The sequence below is a fragment of the Gopherus evgoodei genome, chromosome 5, assembly GCF_007399415.2.
Source record: "Gopherus evgoodei ecotype Sinaloan lineage chromosome 5, rGopEvg1_v1.p, whole genome shotgun sequence".
NCBI classification, from domain to species: domain Eukaryota; kingdom Metazoa; phylum Chordata; order Testudines; family Testudinidae; genus Gopherus; species Gopherus evgoodei.
This window is the reverse complement of record NC_044326.1, coordinates 85161607-85187353: the sequence shown is the minus strand read 5'-3', so window position 1 is coordinate 85187353 and position 25747 is coordinate 85161607. Positions and strand designations below refer to the sequence as shown.

Genomic DNA, 25747 nt, shown 5'->3' with positions numbered 1-25747 from the left:
TCTTGATTAAAATGTGCCCATCTAACATCAATTAAATAAACAAATTGGAGCAACATCCAAAACCACCCCACAAGACCAACACTGACATTGCTGTGCATCTAATCCTTTAATATCTAACCCAGAGAGCTGCTAGGTTGGGCACTCCTGGTGATCTTAACTGCTAACGGAACATGAAAAAATGGCTTTTGAGATAACCTAGACCCAATTCAACTAAAACTTTATAGTTAGTCATCACATTCCATTTCACTTGACAGTAAATTAGAAATGAGTGCAGATCACCAAGCATGTGTGTTGTCTGCAAGAAACACCATTCAACCACCAGCAAGTAGCCACATTCTGCACCAGCTGATGTTTCAAAGTAATTTGAGGATTTCTCCAGTGTAAAAGGACACTGTAGAAATCAAAGTGCAAAATGGATCACTGTTGCAAAATTTACCTCTGAAAGAAAAGGCCTGGGACACAGGATATCCAGAAAAAGATGAAAATGCAACAAGACTTTAGGATCACGTAATTTCCAGTTTGTAGGGGAAGGGGCGTTATGTCAAATAATAATGCAAAACTAACTCTGACCACATAACTCCCCATGGGAAAACACCACATCACACTGCTCACTGGTGCATAATTAGAGATATTAAGGAATATCTGGAGTATAGATACTAAGGAATATGGTGGTGTTATTGTGTTATTGTACATGTTGGAGATGTGAGAGACTTATTTATAGGGCAGTGGAGTCTGTCACTGAAAGTGGTGATTAAATGATGTATGGGTTAAGTTAAAGAAAGACACTGCCTTGCTTTCGAAGGTTTCCCTCTTAAGCGACCTTACCTGATTACAGGAATTTAATTATATGGTAAGATAACATGATCATGGAAAAAGCAACAGAGTCCTGTGGTACCTTAAAGACGAACAGATGTATTGGAGCATAAGCTTTCATGGTTGAATACCCACTTCGTCAAATGCACAAAGTGAGTATTCACCCACGAAAGCTTATGCTCCAATACATCTGTTCATCTTAAAGGTGCCACAGGAGACTCTGTTGCTTTTTATAGATCCAGACTAACATGGCTACCCCTCTGATACATGATCATGGACACCTGGATTCTAACCTCCATAGTTAGTAAGGTTCACTTTTTGAATATAAATAGTTGCTGCTTTAAATGCTTCTAAGGTTTCTATTTTATTTTTGGTTTGCTCCATTTATAATGTACATTAACATATGTGCTCTATCTGCACTCACTCACTACCACCAAATTAAAAACGTATCGTAAGTCAAAAGTGTGTGACATTTAGTGCATTTTCCTTCTCAGCTATGGCCCCTATTCTGAAAGATGGTCCACATGGGCAAAGCTCTTGCTTACACACAAGACAACTGGAAGAATCATGCGATATGTTAATTCCCCTCTCCCACCTACCATATGAAACATGCATTTTATCCATGTTTTACTAAAAATCTAATGGCTATAGATATGTGGTTATATTGAGGCAAAGGAAAACTATGTTAATTTTCTGAAAAAAAAATACCAAGATAGAGTTAATGTTTTAAAATATTGGTCTTATTTTAAAAATACCTCAAGAATGTGTCCTTTACTATTAGAGTTACAAGAGGGAAGAGGAACAAGTAAGCACCTAGAGAATTTAACCATTAACAATGAACCATACTATAGCTTTTGTCTTCTTTCTAAATGGGAGTTGCCGTCATTTGAAGGAGCTTTGTGTAGTCTTTTTGGCCAGTTCTGGTAAGTGATGCAATACCCGCACACAGTATTTGAGTCTGTCAGAAAAGACTAATTCTTTATCAAGTCAAAGGAAATTAGATCCACTACAACAAAGCTTTTAAGTCAGCGATGAACCTGTCAAACAAAGGCTAATTACTTTTCTTGTTTATATCCTGTGACAATTTGGTTGATTTGCTGCAAAAATAATACTTCTAGATTTTTTAAATATTGCAAATATTAACAATCTACCATTTTAGAGGCATCAGAAAATTAAGAGTATATATTCTACCTAATTTTCTGCTTTACACCAGATTACTGTATACTTCTCACCCCATTGCTACAGTAGCTAAGAAGAAAGCTTATAAACATACAGAGACAAAAGGACAAATATTTTAGATAGCTTTATTAAAGACTGGAGTTTTTCCAGATCAGTATAGTTATTTCAAGGAAGTAACTCAATTACTGGATCTGACAAAAGAGTTGTGGCACATAGTGGCATATTTACTTGTGTATATATACATACACATTCATGTGGACCCCTTCAAGGGTTTAGTGATACATTCAGAGCAATTTTAGGAGAAAATGTTTTCCAATGAAGATTGTCAGACCTTTAACATGAAGAAACTTTGTCCCAAAATAGCATACACAGGCACCTAATACATTCTGATGTCATCCATTTAAAAGGAATATCAGACTATCTTAGGACTTCACTCTTTTTGCTGGTTTAATTACTCAGACAGGATGGCGGGCCAGACTACACGGTGCTTCTAGTTTCAGCGTACTCTATGCATTTCTGATAAATGGGAAAAGAATAGATGACCTGGCAGAAGGCTCAGACAATAACATGTGATTTACAGGACATGAATGCAGCTACTATAAGATTTATCTGACAGCCCTCTCCGATAGTGGACTGTTGAGTATCCGATGGAATGATTTCTAGTCTGGAAAGTCTACTACTGAGTAGCCATACACATTATTTATTTATTAGATGTTTTGGGTTGAAACCATTTTTAAATGATGCACTTCACAGTGCTTAGCCATAAATTTGGCTTTAAACCCTAGAAGGGAGGTAGTGTTATTGGAATGTATGTCAGACTGAATTAGGACGAGCAACGCAATGCTTTTATAAAGTGGCCTTGAATGTAACGTCGATTCTTTCAAAAATGATATTAATGTCAAATAAGCAGAAACACTTTGCAGTAATATTAAATGAAGGAGTCCTTTTTCTCTTGATAGATTTATATAAATGTAAGTAGACTCACACAAAGTCTCAAATTTAGTATGTCAGTCAAAAAACTACTTTTTGATGATTGTATGGAGAATAAGCCTTACTCTGGTAAATCAATTTGGTATTAAATAAGAAGTTTGGGTAGTGTACTACATTGAATTATTTAATATTTCATAAACCAAGGAAGATGAGTACATTTAAATAAGGATGATAACAAAACGACAACATTTTTACACTTAGAAGCAAGGAGGATGTCTAAATAGCCGACTTGAAAAACTTGAACAAAAAGTAGCCGAAATAACTGCATAAAAGATTTCTTTTCAGACAGTTGTAGTTGCTCTTAAAAATTACTTTACCTAGGAAAATGATTGATTCTCTCCATTTTCCTGGATAAATAATAATAAAATCTCAAACCTTTCTTGCTGCAATGACATATGATTTTATCACTGTATTGTTTGCTTCTTGGAAAAGTAGTAATGTCCCAGTCTTATACACTAAAGTTTTGTTTATTTGTTTAAGGTATTGTATATAATTGGTATTGGCATAATACTTTAATAGGGCAAATATTGGGAAAGAAATTAGGTACAAAATACTGATGATATTAATCAGAACAGCCCTCCACTTTCATAAAATGTCTGACAAATTTTTGAAGTTTTAAATCAAAATTGTACATGCTTAATTTGTAACTGCTGAATTATTTATGTGATTAAAAACTAGTTTTTGACCTGATCTTTCGATCTTTGGCACTCCATCCTCTCCATCTCCTCTTAAAAATTAATTATAATTTTAGCAAGAGGATACCACTTCACTTCCCACCCCATCTTGGGCCAAAATATATATAAATATATATCAATCAAACTCAACCCCATCTCCTCCCGGTATCTGTAAAATGTCTAGTTGAAATTCAATTTCATATCTCTCATACTTTCATGCAGCAAAAGACAGTTCACTTTTTAACAAAATAAATCACTTTTGTGATTGCCATGCTGACCTCTTTGAATTAGGAAAATTCAAAGTGAAAAATGTAATTATCACCCCCAGAACAATCTGTACACATCTGGAGCTAATTTTGGCTTCATTTCTCCCATCATTTTTCATATTCTGCCAAATATTACAACTGCTATGTAACTTTTAAGAGTTAAGAGTGACCTTATTGGTTTATTTCAACTCTTACTCAAAACAAGCTCATCCTTCGCTACTAACATTACTAAGCAATCACCATATCCTCTATTTGATTAGATTAGCATTAAATAGTACTGTGACATGTATGACAAATAGGTGCATTAGAGTGGGTCATTTATTTCTTATGCTTTCCACTTCCAACAACCAAGTATGTGACATACTGTACAAAAGACACTATTGTTCTTTGCAATTTTCAAAAAATAAAAAATAAAGAGATTTTAAAAAATTAAGAGATTACCTTACCAAAAAAAATAAACAGCAATTACAACATAACAGGCTAATCAGATCATCTTAAAAAGAAATGTTTTTAGCATCTCAAATCACTAGTTTTCTAAAAGAAAAATACAAGAGTATAACAAGTTTTATGTAGGTTTCCAAGTAACATCTATTTCAGTTTTTAAATAATCAATGGTAAATTTGTATTCTAAGAATGTAGACTGGCTAGGTATACTTTCAGAAAATAACAGCAACATTTATGATAAGCAATTATTTCCAAGTTCCCATAGTTCCATAAAAGATATTAAGTAAAACTTTCAAAAAACAAATATACTCCCTTGATATTTTCTGCAGAAGATGGGGAAATTATGTAAACAAAATTCTGATTACATCCATGAATAATAAGCCCACTAGAAACATAACTACTCTTCAGTAGTTCATTGTAAAATCCATTAGGTGTAATCTCCAGAAGTAATTGTTCTTATTGCACTTTATTGACAATGAAGACTATTGATTTTTCACACCTTCTATGATTCTTCCATTTGTATTCATGAAATGTCCATCAGCACAGTCTGAATAAATTTGGCAATATAGGCACTAAAACGAATAAATCGATGTGAAGAAACATTAATTTTGCATTATCCTTATTCGTCAGGCAAGTAAACCATAAGGGTTGTAAATGAAGGTCAAAGGTTTTTAAATAGGTCAGAACCCTTGACCTCTAGACCAATACCCTTCCCATTAAAAAAGGCTATTTTAAAGTTTTAAGTAGGGGAATTTACTACCAGGTATCATTTTTAAAGCACCAAAAAATAAAAAGTTCAATAAAAACATTCTTCTATTTAATTACAACTGAGAAAGCAAGAGGACACCAAAAGTACATCCATCTGATGAAGTGCATATAATTCTTTAACCACAATTGGAAGAAGGTTATCCAGATTCTTATCAAAACTAACCAAAGAGCTAGGGCAATAATAAGATTTTTAGAGCATCTAAGGTGATTTTGTCTTCAAGAATGTAGAACATCTTGACATGTTGACCATCACAGCCACTTTCACATTTTTTTCCCTCTCAGATTCAAAGTACATGCCAAAAACAATTAACAGTAACAAGGTTTTCAAAAGTATGCATCACTCATTTCATAAACTCTTCACAAAAGAAAAATGCTCACTCATCCCAGAGGATTTCAAGTGCCACTATACAAGGTGCAGAAATCAATCTGTTTCCCTAATCTTAATATTTTATTTTCTCTTCTGAAAACAGAGCAAGGAATTAGACTTTAAGACTGAGCTTATGTAAATGCTAGACATTTTTAATGGGACACAAAAACCTCAGTGTCTTCACTCACCTGAGACTGCACAATTAGTATAATGTCATAATCCATTTGCAATTTAAGTGTCTAAAATGTAGTCCTTCTAGACTACAGTTAAAAATATATTCTAACTGTAAGCATGTTTACCATAACTTCAGCTATTTATCAAAGGCAGCAATTGCAGCCACACAACTTTTCTTCAGTATTAATACTACTATCAATTAAAACTCACCTGAGAACAAAGTAACATGACCAACTCCACCACTGAACTACTAGATTTCATGCAGACCAGACCTACAAAAGGAAAAAGATTTAATTATACTTAGGTTTGTATTTATCTGGTATTGGGTATTAAACTTATTAAAATCTAGTACATTTGTTTTAATATATAAAAGTAACAGCATCTTAGTAATCAATTAAAGCTGAATTTTTACACTTACATTTAAATGTATATTAGCTCCAAGCTATATTATCTTATAATTCATATGCTTAAATGGGTGATCATAATTCAATTACTGTTTTGAAAAATTATCTTATGCTATAAAATGCTACCTCAGATTTATTTAACTGCAACTGTATAAATATCTGTGTTTCAAAATACTAGAATGAGTGTGCATAGCACATGCTATATTGATCCATAATATCTACGCTTTGCTATTTTGGAGAGGATTGGTCACTATCTATGCAGAGAGGGGAAATGGCTCTATGACCTTTGCTTTCTACATTGCACTCTCTCCCTTCAATCCCCTAGCTATCAATCAAGTTTCCATTTTGTTTCATGGCAGCAGACATCCCAAACACTCTTATTAGTACTTTGACCCGTGACCCCACACTAAACCTTAGCAGAAGTGCAAGCAGTTACCTATTTTATATATATATATTGTTTATAAACTAATTTGATTATTATTTACAATTCACATTTCATTTTGGTTTGTCTATAGAATATCAAAACTGCTTTTAAGGCATAAAAGTTGTGTTTTTCTGTATTTATTTTTGTGTAAACAATGCACATGCTATGATTGTTTTTCTTGTAATCCCCTGGTGATTAAATATCTGAAATACATAAAAGAAAAACCCACGGACTTGAAATCTTTCAGACTACTTCGAAAGGAGAACATCTTTTATCCACTTGTGTACACAAAAAGCCCATTGCCAGTCTGAATAAAAGTTTTAAGAATAATTTTTGCTTCCTTGTTGTTGTTCTGACTGTGATGATACAAATTTTGTTTGAGAGTCAAGTGCTAAAGTGAGAGAGACATATATATCCAAAAGCAGAATCTGGTTCTGCACAGTTTCAGAGAAGATACATTCATTGTGAATGTTCAAGCAATTTTCCATGGTTACACATCTAAGAGCAGAAATAGGTATGCAAAGTTATGTTTATACAATATGTAACTATAAATTCAACAGGGCTCTCAACATCTCTCTCAACTTTTATTTTCATCTATTGTAGAGAATGTTCTCTTATGCTTTTGGGTATTATGGAGGCATTGGTTGCAACCTCATAGTTAAGGGTGCATTCTGAACTGGGCTGAAAATAAGGCATACATTTCTCCACTTGTAGATGGTTTTTCAGTACGAAATTTCAGTGTTGGAAAATGTGAAGGACAAAGACTATTTAGTAAAGGTTGAACCTCTCTAGTCTGGCACCCTCGAGACCTGACCAGTGCCAAACCAGAGAATTTGCTGAACCACAGGAGGTCAATATGTAGTGAGCAGGTCACTTTATTTTTTATCTCGCCGAGGAGAATAAATGAAACAACGCTTGCAACGCTGCTTAACCAAGGCTTACCAGCTCTCTTCTTAAAGTGTTACACAATTTTACCGTATTACACAGGAAAATAAGTAGATAAAGCATAAAAAACAAAATAAAATCATGCCGGACCACAGATGTTGCCGGACCAGAGTGTACTGGACTAGAGAGGTTCAACCTATAGCTCTGTTTTGTGTAATAAGACTCAATAGGAAATGTTTGTAATTAATTTGTGGTAGTCAGATCTGTCTGTCTATATACACATATACAACAAAATCTGGTAGGGGCAAATTATCTAGATCTGGTACAACAGGTAGTTCTTAAGAAGATATTTGAGATTAAGGATCTTTTTTTTGGTGTTATACTTCAGAACTAAAAGTTTATCACCAGAACCAAGCTCAAAATATTTGAAGAAGCTCAAAAAGTGCCTTCTTTCAAAATGACTACAGGTATCTAGTGTTCCCAATACAACTGAGGCCTCAAGCTGCTCTCTGAGACCCATTCCTTCTTATCTAACTTCCAACAGACCCTCTCTCTCCAGAAAGAAGAGAGCCACAGCAGATTCATCACAATTGCTATCCCTCTCATTATTCCTAACAGTTGTGAAGTCAAGACAATCCTGAAGACAGCAAACCCTATCTTGTCAGGTTTTAGAGTAGCAGCCGTGTTAGTCTGTATCCGCAAAAAGAACAGGAGTATTTGTGGCACCTTAGAGACTGACAAATGAGCTATTACCAGCAGGAGAGAAAAATAACTTTTTGTAGTGGTAACCAAAATGGCCCATTTCCAGCAGTTGACAAGAAGGTGTGAGGAACCGTACGGGCGGGGGGAATTAACATAGAGAAATAGTTTTACTTTGTGTAATGACTCATGTTATAATTCTTGATGTCTGATTTGTGTTCATTTATTCATTTACATAGACACTGTCCGGTCTGGCCAATGTACATGGCAGAGGGGCATTGCTAGCACATGATGGCATATATCACATTGGTAGATGTGCAGGTGAACGACCCTCTGATAGTGTGGCTGATGTGATTAGGTCCTATGATGGTGTCCCCTGAACAGATATATGGACAGAGTTGGCAATGGGCTTTGTTGCAAGGATAGGTTCCCTAGGTCAGTGTTTTTGTTGTGTGGTTGCTGGTGAGTATTTGCTTCAGGTTTGGGGGCTGTCTGTAAGCAAGGACTGGCCTGTCTCCCAAGATCTGAGAGAGTGATGGATCGCCCTTCAGGATAGGTTGTAGATCCTTGATGAGAGGGGCACTGTGAAAAGCAAGTGAGCATGCAGTGCAGGAGAACATGATGGGCTGGAGGGGAAAAACTTTTTGTGATTTCCAGGGGAATATGGAGGGCAGGAAGAGTAAGTGGCAATGTGAGAGCACCTGTGCAAAGACGACAAGGCAAGGCTTCCCTCACACCAAACGAACTGGGGATGAGCTGGAAGAAGCAGACTAGCATAAATGCTACATCATCCCTCGTGGCAGGATAGACAATGGAAGGAGAAGCCTGCCAAACCCTCTAAGGACTAAGTGGAGCCAACTGAGCAATAAGTTAGTTAAGGCCCTACAGTGGGCTGAGTTGCAACCCAGCTCCACTAGAAGAGCTGGCTCCTGCCAAAAGGAGAAGAGACAGATTCACAGATAACCCTGGGGGGAATGGGAATGGGAATCAAGTTCAAAGAATAGACTTCTCTGAAAGCCAGAGATAACGTGAGTATTTGGGACTTTTTTTGTTATGGACCCTTTTGTATGAGGTTTTATAATAAACCAGCATCAAAGAGGGTATTATTGAGTTAAGCATCAAGAATGCCTGAAGTGAAGACACTGGCTTCCTGAGAAGGAAAACTGAGGCAGGGAGTACATGCTCCACCACACTAACTCAGCAGGGGGAGCATTTCAGAGCAGACAGGCCCTATAGGAGTTTGCATATTGCTTCAATATTTCCACTGAGCTGAAATACAAATAAAATAAAACCTAACATATAAATAGACAAAAACTACATGTAGCTACAGTTCCAAATTAAGTTTTGAATTGTGAAGAGGTTTAGTTTGTAAAACTAGGTTATTTTAACAGTTTAAATTAGTTTGTGTTGAGTTTTCTTTAGTGCCTTCATGTTCGGCAAAAAAAAAATTAAAAATGGAAACTTACTTGTACCTTCTATCAGCAGCTCCTGCCCATGGCTACCCAAAAGAGTGCGAGAAAGAAAGGGAGCAAAATCCACAAAAATCTCTCTCAGAAGAGGGGCAGCCTTTTCCAAAGCATGTTCAAGCCTCTCTGTAATGCTGATTAGAAGATGTGTAAGATTAATGAGAGAACAAGGAAAGAAGTTAAATTTCCATAGGAAGAGAAATTATTTTTGACATGATATCATTTGCATTATACAAAATTTATTAACAGGAATCAGCTCCCAACCAATGCCTTTTCACAAAATTACATTTTAATATAGTCTGTTTAAGGACATGATACAGCATCCATTGAAATCAATGGAAAGATTACCCAGTTCAACAGTTCTCAAGTTCACTGAATCAGGCCTTAAATTATTAACCATGTCTTAGTAAATAGTTCATAGGAACATGCCAAGAAATTACATCATCAAAAAAATAAGAAGCAGCAACATTATCCAAACATTCAATTAAAGTAGTTACCTCATATTTGAAGCAGAAACCTCTGGCACAGAGGAAACTGAAGGCACAGGTGGCAATTTTGAATTAGATGATCCACTGCCTACGAAGGAAAGTTAGAGAGAACTCGTCAGATGGGAAGCATGGGCAAGAAGGACGGACCATAGGAAAAGAAGTAAAACACTCAAGTTTCGACCCTACCATACCAATTACTTGCAAATATGTGTGACCTTGGAGCCAGGGCTGGCCCTAGGCATTTTATGGAGGCGGAGGTGGCAGCAGCAGGGGGTGTGGGGAAGAATGACACAGCAAGGTGGGCACAAACACCCCTGAAGTTGACAACCATGACGTCTGCCCTGCTCGCCTTCCTCTAAAACTGGCCCTTCTTGGGCAAATCACTTTACCTCTTTGCACCTTTGTTTTCTTGTCTGTAAAAAAGGAATACCACCAATGTACGTTCCTACTTCATAGGTGTGTTTCAACAATCAGTCTTTAATAATTCTATAGTTCAAACATGAATTAATTTGGAGGGTTCCTATGGCCAGGTTACACAGGAGATAAAACCAGATGACCATTTCTCTTATAATCTATGAATGCTTGTGAAAGTTTGAAAAAAGTAAAATGGTAAGTATTATTTAGAGGGTCCACTTCATTAAGTCCTGGTATCTTACCTAATTTTCATATATACATAAATCTTCATGTAAAGTCAAATAGGTGAGTTTTAAGTATATCATATACTTTTTTCTTTCATTGCTAAAGAGCTCTCCCACCCTCTCTGAGCACCTTGAACTGAGAATCCCGCTAATTTTTCCCCTTAAAGTTCTCTATCAACTCAATATATAATACTAAAGCCACCTTCCTTAAAGTTAAAAAACATGGGAGATATAACAGATATAATTTACCATATTTAGTCTAGCATCCTGCTTTTGGTAGCTTCTCAACAAATTTGCCTGATGCATATGCCCAGCATGGAAAATTTCAGCCCAAATTGGACAATTGCAGCTGAATGTGAGTCTTACAAAAGGAAGTGTCAAGCAACCTTAATAATAGACAGGACTATCAGCCCTATACGCTATACGCAAAAAATAAAACTTCACCCTCTTAAAATACAAAACACAAAAAGTAAGTAATAGGTCCAGTTCACTAAAGGGAAGATAGGGAAGGTAATCAGAGGGCCAACAGTGATCATTCTGAAAGCAACACTGAAAAAAACTGTAAGGGACGAAATCAGATTTCAGCACAAAGGCTATGCCTACACAGCAATTAAACACATGCAGCTGTCCCATGTCAGCTGACTTAGGCTCATGGGGCTGTTTAACTGTGGTGTAAACCATCGGAGTGTCCCAGAGGCCAGGCTCCAGAGCAGGCCTGTCCTTCTACACCAAATTAAACAGTTCTGTAGCCCAAGCTCCATGAGCCCAAGTCAGCTGACATGAGCCAGCCACAAGTGTTTAACTGCAGTGCAGACATACCCAATAGTTCAATATCATCAGGTTCAACATAGCAATGTTGATGCTGCCTTCAGATGTAAAATGGAAATCCTAAAGAGCAGGCTCTGTGAGCACAGATACTGACAGTACAAGTCTGAAGGAATTGTTCTTAAACACGGCCAGGACAAACACCAGTATGTGATTAAAAAATAAAGTTCCAATTTAAAACCTTATTTTCAAATATGGGCTTCTATTTTTTTGTGAGCAAAATTTTATGGCTGAAATTAATGTAAGCTTTAACTGTAATTTACGGTATAATTTATTATTTGCACCTTTGTGCATAATTTTGGAAATTTTTAAAGACAGAGTGAAAGTTGGGTGGGCAGCACAAATTGGGCAATGTGGAAGTGAGTGATGAAGGTTTATATGACAGCAAGAAAATGCTGGATCCCTTAACTGCTCATTTCCAGCCACTATAATCTAGGGGCTGTTAAGAATACTTTTAAAAGTATAATGCTTTTGGATGTTAGCTGGATTTTACTGAAACACGTTTTCAACATAAACACTTCTTAAATTATTTTGTGAATAAGCAATAGTTCATAACCACATAATTATCTTTTTTTAAATCCAGTTTCTTTGAACACTATTACTTTTAAATATTCAAAAATAAATTAAAAGTGACATTAAGTACAAAAAATCAGTCAGATGTTGTAGTAAGAATTAACAGATTCAACTGTTAGATACAACCTTCTGTATAGAGAAAACACACAGACAGTGATGAACTTCTTGTGACACTGAATTCCACAGATTGACTCAAATGCTCTGTAAAAGACTATATATTTACTGTTTTTTCTTTCATTGAATGACCTCTGTTCTTGGAATATGTGGCAGGATTAAAAAAGACAGCCTAATCAGTTTTCATTATATCCTTTTTTAATAAAATACCTCTTAACTTTTTGCCTTTCCAAGAAAAGCAGCCCATCTTTGCATTTCCCCTTGGAGCCCAGCAATAGCCATCCAAGTACTTATGCAGCAAACTTTCAACCAGTCTGTAAGTGCTCCCTTCCTACTCACACCTCCAAGACTGAATACACCTTCTCTATAGCATACCCAAATCTTGCCGCTCTATGATGCCAGGCTGAACACAAGAATTCAAAATGTAAGATTCATGCACACAGAAAGTATTCTCGACATACAAAATGCATTTTGTATCAGTATTCCCTTCAGACAAGCCCTCAGAATTTATTTAAAATCTATGATAAGGTCATTGTTAGAAGGTTGCCACAAATACAAGGTGCTATTATGACTTAGATGGTAAAATTAAAACCTTACTATCAAAGATGTGACAGTTTCAAGTATCACAGCAGCACCCAGTTAAGGGCTTATATAATTTAATACTAAGGTGGGATGCATGTTATAAAACATAAGAGATAGGAGACATTCCAATGAAAAAATCTCTGAAGAAAACACGGAAGAACCCAAAGAATCATCTTTCAGGTTAGTGAAATGGTGCAATAAAATACCACGAGGTTACCCTTGGTTCTGATTAACTTTCACTATTTTATACTGCTGTGCACTAGCATTAGTATAAATGATGATGGATGCAGAAAGGCCATTACTCATGACACAACTGCTGTTTTTCCCTGTAGTAACTAAAACTAATTGTGCACTATAGAGACAGACTAAATGGAATAGCGAAACTGTACTATATACTGCATATGTTCTTAAATTACTAGAATTATTGAAGTTAAAATGCAGCCTAAAATGGGGAAACAGCACTAAGCAATTTATGCTTGAGAAATAGTGTAGGGCAGGCCACTGTAAAAACTGAAAATCTATTTTAACAATGTAATGGTATGTCTGGCCTAAGCGCCTCCATCTTTAAGAGATCACACTCCAAATTCAGACATGTTTCATTATAAGAACTAGCTTAGATTTGTCAGAGCAGATTTCTATTTACGTGAGATGTAAATGAATGTGCACAGTGGTTTTTCCAAATGCTTGTGTCATGTAAGTTTTTTGGATAAATTTATTAATTTTATAAGCAAATTGAGCTTTCAGTTTTTTTAAAAATGGCTTTTTGTGCAATTAGCCAAAAATGAAGCATTTCAGAAGTATGATTTCATCTACAGCACACATGTGGGTAAGTTCAGTAGCTACTTCAAACATGTGGAATTAAACTGTCTTATCTCTTCCTTATCCTTTCACTGATAAACTGGCTCCTTCAAACTGACAGTTTTACAGACATTTGCAAGAACATAAAAGAAAATGCAAACAGATCATCTGTCTAACACCCTTCTGGTGAAAGCTTATTGTTTATTCAGGGTCCCCAAGGGTCTAAACAAATAATGTCTCCAACAATAATGTTATTGAAGAAACGCCTTCTCCACCAAACTCCTTATATCCTAGTATTGTATATACACAAAAAGCAATACATACACGTTGCATGCTGTACAGTATTTAGTAAGATACCGGACAGGGGTAGAAAATAGGAAGACGACAATTAAATGAACAGATCTGCTTAATTTTGCCCAATAGACGAAACATTTTAAATGATTATCTAGTAAACTAATGAGCCAGTTCAAAAAATAAACTTCCTATGAATACAAAGAAACTACTGTATAACGAAAGGTTTTACAAGCTAGAAGGATCTGTTACATAAACATATCTTCTGTATCCTAAGCCAAAACAAATTTCATGAAAATGGTGCACTCTTATGTGAACTGCTTCTAAGAATGTTTTTTGACCCAATTAATATGTTTAAACACTTTCTACTGGGGATGTTTCTATGACAGTAACTGTCAGCGACAGATGAAGTAAAACAGACTGACAATATTAACTCTGTTATTAATCTTCAGCTACCGTCTCCTCAGTTTAGCTGCCACACTCCAAGTGTGAGTGAGTCCTTGAGTCATTTTTACTCTGATGTCAATGTAAAGAGAGCAAAACTGTTTCTGGTTCTATTTGTTTCCAGTACTTAGCCCTGGTCTATACTACGAGCTTACGGCAGTGTAACTATGTCGCTTAGGGGTGTGGAAAATCCAGCTCTCCTGTTGGCATAAATAACCTCTTCACAAAGCATTACAGTGGCGCAGCTGCACCATTGCAGTACCACAAGTGTAGACAAGCCCTTAGTCAATACTTTCATCTTAAGACCTTAAGGTGCTTTCACTTACAAGTCACGTAGGTCAGCATTATTCCCATTTTAGAGATGGGCAAACTGAGGCACAATGTAATTATTTTCTCATACCTGGAAATGGAATCCTGAAGCCCAGACTACCGGTTTGTGCATTAGCCACAAGACCATCTCATTTGTCACTACAATCTTTCCTCCCTTTCCCTCCTAGTCTCTTCACCAGTCTCCACACCTCAGTGCCTTCTCTGGTCCTGTCCCCTTCACACTATGGTTGCTTCCTGGGGTGGAAAATGTTACTACTAAGGGTTGGAAGCTATAGTGCTGAATGCCTATTCTTCCCCACTGTTTCTACACTGAGAGGCAAAGTAAGGTGAGAATGCAATTGAGGGGAAAAGACCCAAAGGAAGCCTCTGGCAGGGCTGTGGGTGGAAAAGTTTGAGGAGAATTGCATGCATGAGTGAATGATAGCAGGGGAAAATGTGTGACTGTCACTTCAGATAAATAGCATTTGCCAATGTAAATTTCTTTAACCTATACAGCATCCTCGCTTTTTAAAAATAATGCTTGAAAATAGAATATGGAAATGGATAGCACTAAAAAGAAGCTAAAAGTCTGAACACTGCATACCCTACCGTGAAAAATTGGTAATAAGTACTGTGGGTGCAGTACCATAAAGACAGAATTATCCACAGAAAACAGGGCAGGAAATGCAAGTTTTAGTGTCCCCCCCCCCAAAAAAAACAAAAAAGTCAGTGAAATTTACATCAGCACATAACAACTAAAAAACATTTACAGGGAAGACTAAGTGCCCCCCAAACACAACACACAAATATCCCATCAGAATACACAAAAATAGCTTTGCTGCCTTTGACTAGTCTCACCTACCATGACAAAACAACTAGCTGTACCAGAGATCCCCAACGCGGTGCCTGCGGTGGCATCTAAATGCACCCGCATCCTGGCCAGCGGTCAAGCATCCACCAAAATGCCGCAATAATTTGGCAGCGACGCCTCTTGATGATGCCGCTTGCCGCCAACAAGCAGTGTCATCGAGAGGTTTCTCCCCAAAATGCTGCCGAAATTTGGCGGCATTTTTGCGGATGCTCGACTGCCGCCACGGTCTTTCGGCTGGCGCCCGCCAAACAAAAAGGCTGGTGACCGCTGAGCTGTACCAGCTAATGACCAGCTTCCTAGATCATATTCTTCAACTCCACCTAGATCAAGGAGCTTATAATTTTTTATCACTTCCCCACCCAAGGACTCTCCAGTACTGTTCCAAGCATTTCCTCCTTCCAGAAGTGTTTTCAGTAAGTCCTTCTGGTTTCTTACCCTATTACTTTATAACAAGGGTGGGCAAACTATGGCCCACGAGCCGCATCTGGCCCACCAGCCGTTTGAATCCGGCCCTCGAGCTCCTGCTGGGATGCAGGGTTTGGGGCTTGCCCCGCTCTGTTGCTCCAGCCAGGAAGCAGGATCAGGGACCGGCCCGCTCAGTTCCCGGAAGCAGCAGCATGTCCCCACTCCAGTTCCTAAGCATAGGGGCAGGCAGGGGGCTCTGCTCCGCATGCTATCCCAGCCCCACGCACCGCCCCCACCACTCCCATTGGGCCAGGAACCGTAGCCAATGGGAGCTGAAGGGGTGGCACCTACAGATGGGGCAGCGCGCAGAAGAGCTGCCTGGCTGCCCCTATGCATAGGAGCCGGAAGGGGAACATGCCGCTGCTTCCAGGAGCTGCTTGAGGTAAACACCATCCAGAACCTGCACACCTGAGCCACCCCCACATGCCCCAGCCCTGATCCTCCTGGTCTCAGCCTAGAGCATCGTTCTGCACCCCAGACCTCTCATCCCCAGCCCCACCACCAGCCCCATCCCCAGCCCCACCACCACCCCCAGCCAGAACCCTCCATCCCCCGGTGCCCCAACCCCCTAACCCAGCCCTGATCCCCCTCCCACCCTCTGAATCCCTCGGTCTAAGCCCAGAGTACCCTCCTGCACTCCAAATCCCTTATCCCCAGTCCCACTCCAGAGCCTGCACCCCTCTCCGGAGCCCTCACACTCCCCACTGCCCCAGCCCAGAGCCCCCTCCTGCTGCGTGAACTCTCATTTCTGGCCCCACCCTGGAGCGCACACACCCCCAGCCACAGTCTTCATCCCCTCCCACACCCCAAACCCAATTTCATGAGCATTCATGGCCCGTAATACAATTTCTATACCCAGATATGGCCCTCAGGCCAAAAAGTTTGCCCACCCGCTTTATAAGGAATGGGTGCCAGACTCAAATCTCTTGTAGCAGTCATGAGTTCAAAATAATCTCTTGTAGCAGTCATGAGATAAGCAAATTGATGTTTGTCTTCTGAAGTCATATCACAATTTTGTTTTCAGTCCTTTTTTTTTTTTTTTTTAATAATAGTATAACTATTACTCATTTTGGCCACTTTTTTTCCTCTCATACCACAAGCTTAAAACCCTCATACAAGAGTATTTAAAATTGAAGTGTAGGCAATTTACAGAAACAACACAAATTACTTAGACTTGAAATATTTTACATCAGTGGGAACTAGTGTTCCCATTTAATCTTTATTTTTATTAAAAATAATTTCTGATCAATAGTCATGTTTTAATCAGTTTTAGGCATGATTTCACGTACCCCTTAGGTTTTTCCTTTAATGAATTAGATTGCCAGTCCAAACAAGTCTGGATTTTTAATCCTACTTTGTTTCTTTTTATGCATATCGATTTAGATTAGAAGTCTCAGTTTTTGCCAACACTTCCAGACGTTCTGAAGGTTGTACTGGTACAAGGTTACATCATTACTGTTCATTGTCTGGATTTCTTATACATTTTACAGTACAGCAGCATTCAATATATTCCAAAATCATTTCTACCAAAAAAAAAAAAAGTACAGGGCCGCCCGGAAAGGGGGGGGGGCAAGAGGGGTAATTTGCCCCAGGCCCCGGGCTCCGCAGTGGCCCCCATGAGAGTTTTTCGGGGCCCCTGGAGCGGGGTCCTTCACTCGCTCGGGGGGCCCAGAAAATTCTTGTGGGGCCGAGCCCCGGAGCTTCTTCCGCTCCCGGTCTTCGCTGGCAGGGGAGTCCTTCCGCTCCGGGGCGAAAGAACCCCCTGCCATCGCATTATTGCCGAAGCGACACCTGCCGCTGAAGTGCAACCCGGTCTTCAGCGGTAATTCGGCGGTGGGGGGCTCTTCCATTCAGGGACCCGCCGCCGAAGTGCCCCGAAGACCTGCGGCGGGGGCCCCTTGCCACCGAATTACCACCGAAGAGTGGGCTGCACTTTGGCGGCGGGTCCCGCTTCGACGGTAATTCGCTGGCGGGGGGCCCCCGCCGCGGGTCTTCAAGGCACATCAGCGGCAGGTCCCAGAACGGAAGGGCCCCCCGCCGCCGAACAGGGCTGGATCTAGACATTTAGCCGCGCAGGGGGCCCCCTGCCGCTTGCCCGTCCCACGGCTCCGGTGGACCTCCCGCAGGCATGGCTGTGGAGGGTCCGCTGGTCCCGCGGCTCCGTTGGACCTCCCGCAGGCGTGCCTGCGGATGCTCCACCGGAGCCGCGGGACCAGCGGATGGTCCCAGGCCCCCGGAATCCTCTGGGCAGCCCTGAAAAAGTATATACCATTTAGAGAGCCTGCAAGTTAAATTCCACTGATGTGCTTCTAGTCAAAGTGATTCAAATCATTGCAGCAGTTTCTCAATAATCTAGGCCCTATCGAACTGAGGAAAATAGGCCGTGATTTACCATGTTGGCTAACAGATTTTAACTAATGTGCTTTTATTATATACAGAGTGTAAAGCCTTCAAAAATATGCTACTTGCTCCTAGTCAACCCTAGGCTCCCTCTTGAACTGTGACGTATTTTTAAAACAGTTTATTTTCCTAGACTAGACCTGCCTCCTAGACTAGCATACTACTATCTCATGCAAATTTGAGTGATGAACTCAATCTTCCTTTCTGTATCAGGCAGCAAGGAAATATTGGATCACAAAAGTGTTTCCTTTCATGTAGCATGGTTGCAATTAAATCTACATGACTCCCACAAGTACTTTTGCAGAGAGCTGGAGAGAATAAAGATGACAATAAATGTGCCCACTAGGGCACTTGGGAAGGGGACTGTACTTGTTTCTAGGTCTTCTGTTTCTGATACATCATTAGCAACAACTAGTACAAAGAAATGCCAGGTTAACAGACACGGATGGAAGCTTCCTTGACATAGAGCTTCAATTCTATTCAAAGGTTTAGCATGAAAATTGGTGGTTTTGCTGGGCATAGATACTTGTGAGAACACACACAGCCTTGGGACTACAAAATGGCTGACCAAAAAGAGCAGGCCTTATGCATTATATCAGAGTGTTAGACCTGTTGTACAGAAAGAAAAGGAGAGCCTCGGGACTCAAAGTACGACATGATTGTATGTTTAAAAACAACCTATACTAAATCTGTCCTCAATTAAGAGTACCACTGCAATTACTCAGATTTCATGACTGCCTTTGTAGGGAATATATTCAGACCTACTTTCAGTTAGCATAAATATTCTACATTGCAATATTCAAGTTTCAAGATCATACTTAAGTGGAGGAAGGCTTAAAAATAAAAAAGTACCCTCAAGAAAAAACATTACCTGTTAGTAGAAAAAGTGCAACATATCCCTACGCTAATTAAAATTTCTTCCTATTGTATTACTTCTGCTTATCAAAAATATTCTCATCTTTTTTTGGAATTATGGGAAGTATTGTTAAAAGCAACCAAATTCTTATATTTGCTCTGTCCGATAATGAGACAAAAACGAACAAAATGAAAATAACAGCAGGAAACTTAGAACAAAAGAAATTACTACACATAGTAAGCTTATGCAGATCAATATCACTGGTGGTCAATAAAAATACTTTAGCAGGATTCTTTTGTTTAAAAGGAGATTAGCTTTATAAGCATTTCCAGCTATGGCATGCAAGCTAAGGATCACATGAGTAGTCAAATGTTGTGCTTTAAGGTGTAAGCTGATCACTGGTGAGGGTCAGAAAGGAATTCTCATGGTCACAAAACCAAGCAACACCACTGCATGATTGGCCAGATTTAACATACAGGTATTTTATCCTTTTCTGAAGTATCTGGTACTGGCCATAGTTAAAGATAGGTTATCAAGCACATGCTCCCAACCCTGCAAGCTGTCGCATGTGTGCATCAGCAGACATATGCAGAACAGCTTGCAGGACCCAGGGCCTCAGAATTTCCTTGCTCTGATCTGATATAATAAGTCCTATATTACCTAATACACCCAGTTAGGGGAAAAAAGCAACTACAGAAAAAAGCTTCTTTCTAATATAGATTCAGATAAGTTTTCCAACAGAAAATAACAAATAAATAATTGTTAATATTCTGCAATGTTTTGATGGTTAAAATTTTGATAGGGAATCTCATTACAGATGATTCCACTTTATTATATTTTTCTGTTTCTTTTCTATTAAGCTGTCTTCCATTCACCCTTACTCACCAGGAGATTCTCCTGTCAGATCTGGGGCCTGCGTTGAATCTAATGAAGAAACCACGCTGACAGCATTTGTGGGTACACTCATGGTAGCTGTAGAAGGGGAAATAGTTGATTTCTTTGGAGCTACAACAACACTCCTAGAGGGAGAAATAAATAAAGTTAGAAAATAATATTATATATTTATTTATTTATTTTGAAGAGTTCACATACAGTGGACCTTTTTTGAAAGCAAAGAAATATAATACATACAGAATTCTGTTTTCTGCAAACCATGTTAGCTAGCAAGTTCAATACTTCCTTCCACATTCTCTTAGGTTGGCAAAAGGGGTGACCAATCTAAAGATATGCACTGACACTTTATCTATTTTCTCCCTCTCCTCCTTCCAATTGTTTATAGCAAGGCTTTAACATTCATTTCAATCTCCCAGAAACATGGTCAGCTAAAACTGTACGGATATACAACTACTAGGGTAGGTTACTGGAACTGGGATAGATCCCAAAGTAAAAACAGTTTTTGCCTTTGATATTACTCATATTGAGTTCTGCTTTAAGAGCAACACCATGCTTTAATGATCTAACATAGCTGAACACAGAAAGGTAGAAAGGGGCTAGGATGTCAATATACTGTACTCAGAATGAAAGATACTGAGATCTGACAATATACACCTTGAAAACTGTCTAAATGTGATAGGGTCCTTTAATTCTCTGTTTTACAATACTGGACCACTTCTCAATGGAGACAACTACAGTATAAAAATAACTAAACCCATCCTGAAATGCTAATGAATAGTACATACATTAAATGTCTTCACTACATTTCAAATTCATCTTATATGGAAATAAATCTATGGAGATATCTGAACTTAAAGATATACTTATTAAACAAATCAGAAGATTCTTAGACCTGAAGACAGTGTCACCAGTCTTTACATAAGCTCAACTTCAGGCATTACATTCAACAACAAAACATAAAAGGAGAAGAAAACATGTAAAATGTCAAGTTAGGCATGGAGATTTATCTTGTATGTTACCAAGAAATCTATTTATGATACACTAATTTCAATTAAATTGTAATACTTTATTCCAAATACCTAAAAGACCTTGTTAAGCATACATTTTAAGGCATTTTTAATTGCAAGTTAGCTCCATAGACATGCAAAAACCCAACTAATGAGGTAAAGAGTGCGGCTGATATATAATGCACTCCCACAGCAGCGCTTACTTTTAATTACCTGGTGTTAACAGTAAGTTGAAAGTCTTCAACCATTCAATTTATTTAACCATATCTTCTGTTGACAGTAGTGTAACTACACACTGAAATTATTCCCTTAATAACTTTAAAGAATTCAGTTTCTAAATAAAGTTACTTAGAAACTTGAACCAAATTCAGGCATGGTAACAAGAGGTTTTTGTTAAATACTTTAAAAATAATTTTAATTAGAAGGAGAAAATGGATCAGTTGTCTTTCTCCTTCACACCAATGTATGTCACATAAACTAGTCTGTGTTACCAATTAAATCAACCTTCCTATTGCTAGGAGTAGGCAGCCACCATACTTGGAGATAGTGCATGTCACATCATTATAAGGTTGACTGCTAATGTGAACTATACACTAAAAAACAGACGTAACAACCAACTGAGCCCCAAGCCAAGACAAAGTGCTTGAGCCATGAATTTCTATCACATGTACATATCAGTTTCCACCAAACCTGTACATTGTATTAGAAAAATAGTTTATATAAATATATACACTGTCTGCTAAATTACACATACATTGCCATTAATATACAATAGGGCCTTGCATTTCCTCATGCCTTACATTACAGAGCATAAAACAGACAATATCCCTTTAGACATGCGATACCAAGATGCTATTATTGCTCTTCTTTAGGACAAGTTCAAGGTAGTTATTGTGTATGCATAAATAGCTTGTTGTTGAATAGCTCTCTCCTACATCAATACAATTATTTTTAATACTGAAAGTACCAAATTAACAAACACGTGCTACATTTCCTTTTTCATTTATAGTGTCATATGTTTTCAGGATTTTTCTATATCGTCTGTTCTCAGGAATCATGAAACAAGAGGCCCTCCACCTTTTACTCCTGGGGGAATTCTGTGCCAAAAAATAAAAAATTCTGTGCACAATATTTTAAAATTCCACAAAATTCTGCTAATTTTATTTGTCAAAATAACACTATATAATCACAGCAGTTTCAATTATTTTGGTAACTTATTCAAAATACCTGTCAGCAAGTATGTCTGTAATAATACAGAGACACAAAAATTCCCACAGGAGTTGAGTTAGAGAAACCCCCATGACAACCCAGTTCCTGTTTCTCTACCCCCTTTCCCCGCCTAAGCCCACCCAAGGGGCCAGATACCCACACCCCCTCCCCACCAGAGCCCAGCCAGGTTCCCCTAGCCCAGACACTCATACCTGCTGCCCTTCAGAGGCCAGCTGCAGGTCCCCATCTCCCACCCCAGCCCAGACATTCTCACACTCTACCTCCCCAGAGCCCATCCACATCCCCCCCAGCCCAGACACTCATATCCCCTAACCCCCCCTCCCACTGAGACCAGGGATCCGGAGCGATAAACAGCCTGATACTGGGTCCCGGGTTTCCACTGAGTTTCCCACATGCCACCACCTTCTTCCTTCAGGCTGTGTGGGGAACTGTAGCTGCCAGAAACCCTCTCAACTCCCTTCCCCTCCTCCCGGCCTTGTCTTCTATTTGCAAGCTGGACTCTGCCAGGTCCAGCAGCCCCTAGTGACAGCCAACATCTCTGCAGCCCTTTTCTGTGGGGAAAAGAAAATTCTGTGTACACAACATTAATTTTTGCACAATTCTGCATTGCACAGTGGCAGATGATTCCCCCAGGAGTAACCTTTAAGAGGGCTATGAAAACTACACTGATAGGCCCCAAGCAATTATGAAGCCACTATGGCTTCTAAATCTCTAGGGTAGGAAAAGCCTGGATTCTCTGAAAGTATTACACATAAATGGTTGATCAGAATCTTTAATTTTAGATTTTAGGATTTCCTTCTCTAGCTTAAGAACATATGCACTAAGTTTTGAGATAGAAGGAATTTTGGAAGACTTCATAAACCTTCTGTAATTGTCTATAAGAAATGTGCTCATTAGGGTTGCCAGGTGCCCAGTTTTCGACCATAAAGTCCAGTCGAAAAAGGGACCTGACTGGTTCGGTCAAATGTACTGACCAGACATCAAAAGTCTAGTTACTGCGGGCACGGACAGAAGGGCTGCCTCCTACCTGCATCTCTTGGGCAGGCAGACAGGCTCCATGTCAGGCTACAGCTCCAGAGCAGAGGAAGCCCAGCGAGTGGGGCAGGGTGGAGAAGATCCAGCTACAAGGATGAGGGAGGGCAGTGAGAGTACAGGGAGGGTGGAAGAGAAGCGAATGGGGGGCAAAGCTTCAGGGAAGAGGCAGGGCAGGGGCAAGGCAGTAGGGGTCAGTTGTCAGCCATTAGAAAGTTGGCAACCCTAGGGCTAATATAAGTCACAGCACCAGAACTGGACACAATTCACTGCACAAAACTATGATCATGCCAAGTTAAGGTTGACCAACAGTAATAAATTCCCTTCCATCAAATCCACCTATACTTAATCCTCTGAAAACCAAGGGTGGAAATTGAAGATTTCTCCAAAACCACACCCTACAACCTCAATTCTCCCAACCTAGAACTGGCAGTAAGCACTGGGACAAAACCAGGCATGACCAATCAGAAATACGAGCTGTCATTTTTTGTGTTGTGGCTAACACAATGTTACACCACAGTTGTTCTTCATACCCTGATACTAACACTGCTACTACTGTGCTAAGTGTAGCTGAACTTACCAAGGAATTAGTTACACCAAGTTTCTAGAGTTCGCACTGCCATTTGAGGAGAGGTGCAGGTGCAGCTACAGCTAAAGCAATCTGGGATCCCTTTTTTTCCTGCGTTGTAATATGCAGCAGTTCAAAGCAGATGATCAAAACGGGCCCTCTGGCCTCTAAAATCATCTGTAGAGAGTATTAGGACAACTATAACAGTTGTTATTCACATTCACTAGGTATATGAAGATAGTAGGATTTTAGGACTCCCTAATATTCCCTAATATTCTCTTACACATTCTCAGAGCTCAGCAGACAGCAAAGGAAACAATGAGTAACTGCATCACAAACGTGACTATAACACACACACACACACAAAATTAATTACCATTACGTAACTTCACAGGCTTTTTTTAATTACAATCTCATTATTTCTTATTAGAATGGAAACTTGCAACTGAAAACAGAAAAGAAAATTGAGCTTTAACTAAGCATGCGATAATGGCTCAACACCACAAGTGATCTACTTGAATTCAAGTGGTAAGAAGCAGAGTCATTAAACATCCCAAAGTTGAGTATACAGAAGAGCCTATGTTGCAGTTCAGTAAGAGGATTTATATATACCCACCCTGGAGGATGTTAGAAAAACTGCCTCTCAGTTAAGGCTGGTCAAAAATTATCCATAAAAGTTATTTCAATTGTTTTTCACAAGAACTATCTGCTTTCCACAGAAATTTTTGTCAAAATAAACCCCAAATATCTGAAACAGGAAAATGTTTCAGTTAAAGCAAAACAATTCAATTTAGAAACATGTTGGTGTCTCATGGAAGTTGTATTTTGAGTGTCCCCATTCTCCTCTATAAATCCGGTTCTCCAGCAAGATTATATCTACCATGATGCACCGCAATCAGGGACTTCCATAATGCACCACAGTAGCTCAGCAAGAGGGAAGACTGTAGTGCATCATAAGAGATGGAATCCAAAGGGAAAACATTTTCCCTGATCAGCTGTAATTTAAGTGTAAACTGTATCCAGCACATAAAGGAGTGAGTGGAGTTCACAATGCTAAACTGGCACCTAGAAAAAATATCAGCCAGTCATTACTCACAGACTTTAAGGTCAGAAGGGATCATTATGACCATCTAGTCTGACCTCCTGCACAATGCAGGCCACAGAATCTCACCCACCTAGTCCTGTATCAAACCTGTGTCTGAGCCACTGAAGTCCTCAAATCATGGTTTAAAGAATTCAAGGTGTAGAGAATCTTCCAGCAAGTGACCTGTGCTCCACGCTGCAGAGGAAGGCGAAAAAAAACCCAGGGCTTCTGCCAATCTGCTCTGGAGGAAAATTCCTTCCCTACTCCAAATATGACAATCAGCTAAACCCTGAGCATGTGGGCAAAACTCACCAGCCAGACACCCAGGAAAGAATTCTCTGTAGTAACTCTGACCCCACCCCATCTAACATCCTATCACAAGCCATTGGGCATATTTACCGCTAGTAGTCAAAGACGAATTAATTGCCAAAACTAGGCTATCCCATTATACCATCCCCTCCATAAACTTATCAAGCTTAGTCTCGAAGACAGATCTGTCTTCTGCCCCCCCACTGAGATGATCTGGGATGGGCCCAAAAGTTTTATGTAGTAAATCTTTGAACTTGCTCTCTTCTCAGTTACCCGCAATTGCCATGGTCTCCGGAATCTGGAGTTTAGATGAGAACTCAAAAAGAATGAAATGTAATCTTTAAGTGCCGTAACATCATCTTTTTGCAACTAAAGTTTGGCCTATTATCCATTTATTTTAATCTGGTATTTAATGT

General features: G+C 39.1%; 1 protein-coding gene across 7 annotated transcripts in view; it reads right to left on the bottom strand.

Moving 5' to 3' along the window:
* Positions 1-25747, bottom strand: part of LRBA (LPS responsive beige-like anchor protein) — a 427307-nt gene that overhangs the window by 265608 nt on the left and 135952 nt on the right. For 4 of the 7 annotated variants that reach the window (XM_030563560.1, XM_030563562.1, XM_030563563.1 and 1 more), the window contains exons 31-34: positions 20093-20226; positions 10051-10129; positions 9554-9687; positions 5886-5947 (exon numbers count right to left, since the gene is read on the bottom strand). In XM_030563560.1, coding sequence (XP_030419420.1) covers positions 5886-5947; positions 9554-9687; positions 10051-10129; positions 20093-20226 — 409 coding nt within the window. Of the gene's footprint in view, positions 1-4516; positions 4939-5885; positions 5948-9553; positions 9688-10050; positions 10130-20092; positions 20227-25747 lie in introns of those variants that run through there. The other 3 variants (XM_030563565.1, XM_030563566.1, XM_030563561.1) reach the window with 3 other exon arrangements.